Here is an 8,131-nt window from a genome sequence, read left to right as displayed (position 1 = left end):
GCAATGTTAGGACATTGTTGTGGGGTCCTATAACTTGATTAGCCTAAACCCAAGAGGGGATTGCATACTCATTTTGTCTTAGGGATCAACCCTACCCTCTTACCTACCTAGTCCTTCCTCCCAACATCATTATGTTTATCTTTGATCATTTGCATCTATTTAAACATATTTAGTGATAAATAAATTAACATATAATCTTATTTATTTAATACACCCTATGCTCATTACATATTATGTCATTTGTCTAGTATTTAGAAAATATATTTATTTTCTTTTTTAAATTGTAATGCTTGCCAATCTATGAATCATATTTATTGATATGCACTTAACCTCACCTCCCTTACCTTACTCATGTGGGTGACGACTTTACTCCTCTTAACAAGTTGATGTGGCAAATTGAAATGATGACACTTGTTATTTACCCCTTCCTCCTTCATTTAATACACTCACATTGTCATTTTATTGAAGATAGAAACATATGTCTTCATCTTACTTCTTGTATAATGTCCTTTGATTAGTTGCCTTAAGTGTTTTAGTTTTGACTTTCTTTTTAATTCCCCTTATTTAATGTGGGATTCAATTAATGTATTTTCTTCTCTTTTATTTGATTGCATGCTTTTTTGTCTATGTGTATAATTTATTTCTCACAAGGTATATATATATATACATGCTAGAACTATGAGAGAAGAGAGCACTCAAGCCCTAAAGGCCCTATCTGTAGTCAAATTTTTGTTGATCAGAGTTTATGACCTAACATCTCTAGACTACTAAGTAGATTCTTCATCCCAGAATGGTCTTTCCCTTCGCATTTTAGCTCAATATTCTCCTTTTTTTTATGACATGTATGTCATGCCCAATTTTTTTTTTTAAACTTAGCAAAAAAAAATATTGATATGACGAAATATTATTGAATTGACATGAATATAGAATGCTTGTATTATATAAGTTCAACACATGTAGCCAAGTTTGTTGTCATGCTTTCGTCCATTAAACCAACTAAGCTCCAGGTGTCACTAACAAGTATAATTTAGGACTAGATGTTTATAATACAAGTTAAGATTTCATAGATATTTCTTAGTTAGTCAAAATAGTTAGATGAAAGGTGCATCCCTAATAGTGGGAAGTTCATGTATTAAGTCACTCACCAATACTTGTTTCCATTAGAGGACGAGGTAGTACATACCTATAAATTTCCTAGGGGAGTATATCATGTGTATTGTGAATAAATCAACATTAATTTCCTTGATATATATGTGTGTGTGTGTGTGTGTGTGTGTGTGTGTGTGTGTTTACCTAGTATATGTATTAGATGGAGCTAAATGTCACATTACTTACTAGTAAAATGTTGTCTAAACAATTTCATTGGATGTCATGCTTTATATTTATAATTACATTTGATAAATATTCATGATGTATCATCCATCACATAACATCTAGTAACATTATACATTCAATGATCACCCATTAATTAGGTTGATAATGGACTTCAATACTCCCTACATGAAATGAGTGTTGCTAAAATTATAAGAAGAATTAATTATATAAGGTTTCTATGCATATATACCTATATGAATGGCATGATCCATACATACATTTTATTCAAAAGATGTAACTTATCATTAATTAGATACATGTGTTTAAAAAATATATAATTCCCATCTCGCTACTAGCTATTCCTCATTAACCATTTAAATCCCTTCCCCGTTTAATGGGCATCCTTCATGTATAATATTGAGTTCAATAAAAAGTTTTTATATTAATTATTTATACTCTTATGTATTAACTATCAAACAACTTTTAAAAATTAGTCATCCTATATAGACTGGAATGGGCGCTCTCTTGGAATTTGAATTAGCTGGATCGCTTGCAAGTGAGAAACTGGTCGAGGAGAATCTGGCTGGCGATACTGACCTTGGGGGAACGACAGAGGATACTGAGAAGTTTACGGGGTTAGAATCTTTGGTTGACGTGGAAAATGGAAAGTCTTCGGGCGATACTAAAATTTTGTGTGGGGTCTGTGTCCCACCTTTGGAATCCCATTCTGCCTCTCATGTGTTACGATAGGATCTCAAGAAGGAAAAATAAAACGTTGTCTCTTTCAAGGAAAAGACATTTGGAGGACAGAAGCAAGGGGCATTGGAAGGAAAATCCTGGTCATCCTTGTTTGGCAAGAAACCAACTCGAAAGTCTCTCTTTCCATCGCTGACTGTGAAGACCTGCTGGGAGAAAGGTGAGTTTCAAGTTTTTATCCTGGACCCTTTAGTTGATTTTTCTATGTCTTCCATGGATTTCACTTTAGTGGGAAAATTTTTAGGCACTAGACTTGATATTGAAACTCTTAGAAAGATGGTGAAAAGGAAATGGGTTATTAGAGGAGAGGTAGATGTTGCCCCCATGCTGAATGGCTTCTTTTCAAAGAAGACATGGACAGAGTTCTTTGTGGAGGGCCATGGTCTTTTGGAAAAAGTTCTCTTACCATTAAAAAATGGGAACCCAATATGGATCTTTTAGACTCATTCTTCTTAACCACTCCCATTTGGGCCAGACTCCCTAGACTCCCTCTTGAATTCTAGCATGAAGATATCTTTAAAGGTATCGCTAGTTCCTTTGGCGAACTAGTGGCTATGGATAATGCTATGGCTTCTAGATCCAAACTTCATTGTGCCAGACTTTTTGTTAAGGTGGAAGACTTGAATCGCCTCCCAAAAAAGGTGGATCTAATCTATGGTTAAGGAAGATATTCTTAATATTCAAGAAAAAATACAGAAGGAAGGTTATACCTCTGATCTCCTCCTTGAAGAGAATGAATAGCTTGTCCAATACCATGACATCATCACTAAAGAAGAAATCTTTTGGAGATAGAGATCCTGATTGTTATGGTTGAGAGAAGGGGATAAAAATACTAAGTTTCTCCATCTTTCCACTCTGAAGCACAGGGCCAAAACTCGCATTTCATATCTTAAAATGGGTGATGTGAAAATTGTTGAAGACAAGGTTATCATGAATGAGATGGTGACATTTTTCTCTTCCCTTATGATGGATGATTCTAACATTAATGTGGAAAGTCAGGCTAAATTCCTCAAAGTGATTCCTCCACTGATTACTAAGGATCATAGTAAAATGTTATGTTCTATTCCTAAGGATGATGAAATTCTCAAGGCTGTTAGCTCTCTGGCAGGAGATAAAGCCCCTGGCCCTGATGGATTCCCCATGTTCTTCTTCCAAAAGCTTTGGAAAGTGGTTGATAAAGATGTATGTGATGTTGTTAAGGAATTCTACGGGGCTAAACAACTGCTCAAAGAAATCAACTCCACTTTTATGTGCCTTATTCCTAAGAAAGTTGGGGTTGATTCTCCAGATTAGTTTCATCTGATCAGCCTTTGTAACTCTTTTTATAAAATTATCTCCAAAGTTTACACTTCTAGACTTGTTCAAGTGATCCCATTGATTACTGTTGATCAACAGAATGATTTTGTCCTTGGTAGACAAATCCTTAACTCTATCATCTCTGCTCATGAGAATATTCATTCCTTGTCTTGTCCTAACAATCAGGGCTTCATTATGAAAGTGGACATTGCTAAGGCCTATGATAGAGTGGATTGGTCTTTCCTATGCAATATTCTGCTTGCTTTTGGGTTTGATCATAAGGTTGTGGGTCTGATCTACCAATTGTTTTCTACTATCTCTATTGTGGTCTTGGTTAATGGTAGCTCCTCTCCGTTCTTTTTTCCTTCTCGAGGGCTGAGACAAGGTGATCCTTTATCCCCCATCCTTTTTGTTATTATGGATGATTGTTTGGGGAGATTTATTTAGGACTTTGTCCAAAGAGGTTTTCTCAAGGGCTTACAACCTTCTTCTCAATTGCTAACTTGCTCCCATGGATAATTTGTTGATGATACCATCTTCATGGGTAAGGCTGAAGTGACAGAAGCCAAGATTTTAAAGCAAGCTATTAACTTATATTCTGTTGCTTCCTGATAAGGGGTAAACTGGAGCAAAAGTGTTGTGTTCTTCATTAACACCCCTATCCACAGACAAGTTAAAATTGCTAAAATCTTGGGATGTTCTATAGCTTCTCTCCCTTCCTCGTACTTGGGGCTCCCCCTAGGTTTGAAGGTCCTTGATGCTTTCTTGGAAGATCTTATTAACAAATTCAGCAAAAATTTAGTGGGATGGAAAGGATTCTTTTAAGCCAAGCTGGTAAGTTATCTCTTCTCAAAGCTTGTCTCCAAAGCATTCCTACTTATGATTTAATTCTTTTCAGAATTCCTTTTAAATTTGTTGAGTCAATTGATAAAATTCAAAGAAACTTCTTATGGACTGGCTCAAAGGATAAAATGGAATGCCTTTAATTTCTTGGGATCTAGTTTGTAAACCTCACAGTGAAGGGGGATTAGGAATTTAGAAAATCAGTAGTTTGAATAAAGCCCTTCTAGACAAATAGGGGTGGAGAGTGTACCATGACAATAAAGAGTGGATTTCCATTTGGAAACATAAGTATCTCTTCAATGCTTACTCCCTTCTAGATTTCCTCGAATCTCCTGATGTTATTCACTCTTCCTCCATATGGGGAGTTGTTCAGGGGACCAAGAAAACTTTAAAAAAAGGATGTTCCTAGAAAGTTGGTAATGGACTTAAAGTGAAATTTTGGGAAGATATCTAGCTTATGGATCACCCTTTGACTGAAGATTTTAATGAAAAGGCCTTAATTGATTGATGCAAGCAGAGATTTGGCCTTCTTGTTTGTCATTACTAGCAGAATGATTCATGGGTAAATTTAACTGATGTAAGTCATGGCTTTAGTAATATCCAATTATCCCTTAATGCTATTTCTCTTTACCCTTATATGGAGGATGAGATTATCTGGCATGTTGACCCTAGTGGGAAATTTAAAGTCTCTTCTATCTTTACTCCTAAGGACAAGAATAATCAACCTCTCTAGTCTCAAGCTTGGATTAAGGTTCTCATTCTCAAAATTAACATTTTCTTTTGGACTCTTCTCCAAAACAAAATTCTAACTCTTGATAACTTGCAAAAAAGAGGTATAAATTTGGTTAATAGGTGTTCTTTATGCAGAAAGGGACTTCAAGATAGAGATCATATGTTTTTGAGTTGCTCTTATACCCAGGAAGTCTGGACTGAGATTTTGAATTTTTTAGGCATAACATGGGTACATCAAAACAATGTGGATCTTGCTTTCAAGAGTTGGAGATGCCCCTCAAAGGATCTTGATGCCCAATTTCTTTAGAAACTTACCCTCCCCCACCTTTGGTGGGGCATATGGAAAGAAAGAAATAACAAGATATTCAGAAATAAAGATCTTCCAGGATGGGTGCTTGGTCAGAATATCATCAGAGCCTTCAAGGAGAATTTTATGTCCTAGAGGGAGCCTGTTTAGACCTTCCAACTTGATCACCCTTTAAGATCTCAAGGATCTAAGTTGAAAATTGATAATCCTAGATTGATTATAAAGTGGCTTGTTCCTCCTAGTGGATGGATCAAAGGAAATTTTGACAGAGCTGCCAAGGGTAACCTAGGAAGAGTAGGATGTGGAGGTGTTCTTAAAGATCATATGGGAAATGTTATTGATGTTGTTTTTGTCCCTATTGGTCATTCAAATAGTCATATTGTTGAAGCTACTACTACCCTTTATACCACTATTTTAGCTATTGATTTGGGGTACTCCAAATTATAGTTGGAAGGTGATTCTCTAAATATTATAAATATTCTTAATAATAAAAATTCTATCTCTTGGTCTATAGAGGCAACAGTTATGAAAATCAAAACCTTATTTCAAAATTTTGAAAAGGTGGTCATTTCCCATACTTATAGAGAAGCCAATGGGGTTGCTGATTGGATAGCAAATCACACATTTCAAATGGGGCAAAAGATGAGGTGGATCGATGACTTAAACAAACATGTGGATCTTAAAGTGATTATTAATTATGATTTTATTCATTCCAGAGTGGAAAATATTTGCTTCGATTAGAAATTTAATGATTTTTGGGAGTGGCCTTAAGACTGTCAGATTACCATTCCCAAGGAGGTACATTCATGTGAAGGCTATGTGCTCTCTACACATATCCTCAAAAAGGCATCCTCGAGATCATGTCACAAAAAACTGGTCGCACTTCTACCTCTCTGCTATCGATATTTGGGTGCCTCTAGTTTTTTGTTTGCTCTGTAATATGTGAGGTGAACCGAGGAAGCAGGAACCCAAAAAGTGTGATGATTGGAAGGCTAGGTAGGATTTTTGGAAGAATCTCTTGAAAGGGAAGGTGGTCAGCTACCTAGAGCAGTTGCATGGATTCAAACCCCATGTCACCATTGGCTTCTTCAAAAACTGGGTGGATGACAAACTTACTTTACATGGAGTATCTGTAAAGCTTACTGAGGAATTCATTGCCGAGGTCACTGGCCTCCCCATGAAAGGTATCAAGTTTTTGAAGCAGACCAATATTTCCAATGCAGCCTACAAAAAATTCTCAAAGATGAAAGAAGAGGAGTTGCAATTGGAAAAGAATGGTGACTTCTATGATGTGCAATAGATAAAAGGTATTTGGCATGATGTGCTTGGTTGTATTCATGAGTATTTCATCCTTGATGGAAGAAACAAAAGGGTGCACAAATTCCACTTTGTCTTCCTTAACCATTTTAGGTACAAGGACAAAATTTCCTTCCCTTTCTATTTGTAGTTTTCTTTGCTCCAAAGTTTGAATGCCCATAAAAAGAAACAATCTCAACCTATATTACATGAAGGTCTGATTTTAATCATTGAGGGTTTTTGTAAAAATAAGTCCATTGCTTCATCTCTGTCCACTGGTAAGCATAAGAGTCCAAATCCCATAAAAGGTAAAATAGATGAGAGTATTAAAGAGAAAATTAAGGCTAAACTAAAACCCTCCAACTCTTGAAGACAAATTGAGGAAGAGGATACAGAGGTGAAGAGCACTAAAGGCTCAGATAAGGATGCCCCTGATTCAAAAGACAAAAATGAGGATGGGAGAGAGGAGGATACTACTAAGGTGAATTCAGAACAAAGCAAGTTTGAAAATGAGGACACTCATATCATGTCTGGGGGAGGTGATAAAGAGAAAGAAAATTTAATTGATGATCTAGTCATTTTGAGTGAGGAGGAAAACATGGGGCAAGCTTCCATTCCTATTAAGGAGACTGAGGGACATGATAAGGAGGGCCAGAGCCACCATATTCAAGTGGAGTCTGGTGAGGAGGATTCATTGGATGGAGGGATTCATATTGATAAATTTGGCCCCTTACCACACACCATTTTTGATGACACAGGTGACTCCTCGGGGAGGGAAACCAAACTCTCCTTCCTTCACTCTGCTAAAAAAAATGATGACTCTTTCCTTCAGGTTGATTCTTGGTTATATAATGAAATAATGGGGTTGAAGAAGAAAGTGGATACCTTGCAACAAAACCAGGAGGCTGATTGGGCTATTATTCAACACATGGAGGTGCAAATGGGAGATATCCCAAAAAAACTAAAGGATTATGAGCAGAATCCTAGAGTGCTCTTCAGGGAAAGTGGAACAAAAATGGAGCAAGTAACCTCAAGCATCTGTGCAGCTGTGGCGACACTGGGCAAAAGAGTTAATGAAGGAACCATATCTTTAGAGGGCCCTAGCAAGAGGACAAGATAGAGTTCAAGGAAGAAAGCTTTGATTTCTGCTGCTTCTTTGGTTGCTAATTCCATCTAGGACATGGCTAAGATTGGTAAGGAGGCTGTGAAGATGATTACAGAACTGTAATAGTTTCCTAGGTCTTCTTTTCTGGTCGAGTTCCTATTCAGGTCATGTTTGCTAGCTATCACTTCTGGTTCCTGGGTTCGGTCCTATTTTTGGGCTTTTAGTTTAACTTGTACTGTCGGTTCTAGGTCCTTGTAAAACCTAGGTACTTTATCTGGACTTTTTTAGTGGTTTCAAGTCCCTGTAAAACCTAATTTTGGTTCTACTTTTCAGTAGGTTTATGGGCACTTTCCTATTGGATGGCTTGTTTTTTCTTTTTTTGAGGATGTGAAAGGGTTTCAGGGTCCCTTCAAAACCTATTTTTACCATAATCTAAAACTATCAAACACCTTTATTATTTATTCTCTAATATTGCATGAAAA

At 36.6% G+C, this 8,131-nt stretch overlaps 1 protein-coding gene across 1 annotated transcript; it reads left to right on the top strand.

The window, feature by feature from the left end:
• The first annotated feature begins 1,827 nt into the window (after positions 1–1,827).
• LOC149548161 (uncharacterized) lies at positions 1,828–3,363 on the top strand. The gene is made up of 2 exons (XM_089794232.1): positions 1,828–2,013; positions 2,932–3,363. The coding sequence occupies exons 1-2, from the start codon at positions 1,828–1,830 to the stop codon at positions 3,361–3,363; spliced, it is 618 nt and encodes a 205-aa protein (XP_089650358.1).
• The last annotated feature ends 4,768 nt before the right edge of the window (positions 3,364–8,131 follow it).

Source organism: Cupressus sempervirens, chromosome 7, assembly GCF_028749045.1.
Source record: "Cupressus sempervirens isolate cs-2001-9-10 chromosome 7, ASM2874904v1, whole genome shotgun sequence".
NCBI classification, from domain to species: Eukaryota; Viridiplantae; Streptophyta; class Pinopsida; order Cupressales; family Cupressaceae; genus Cupressus; species Cupressus sempervirens.
This window is presented reverse-complemented; position numbering and strand designations above follow the sequence as displayed.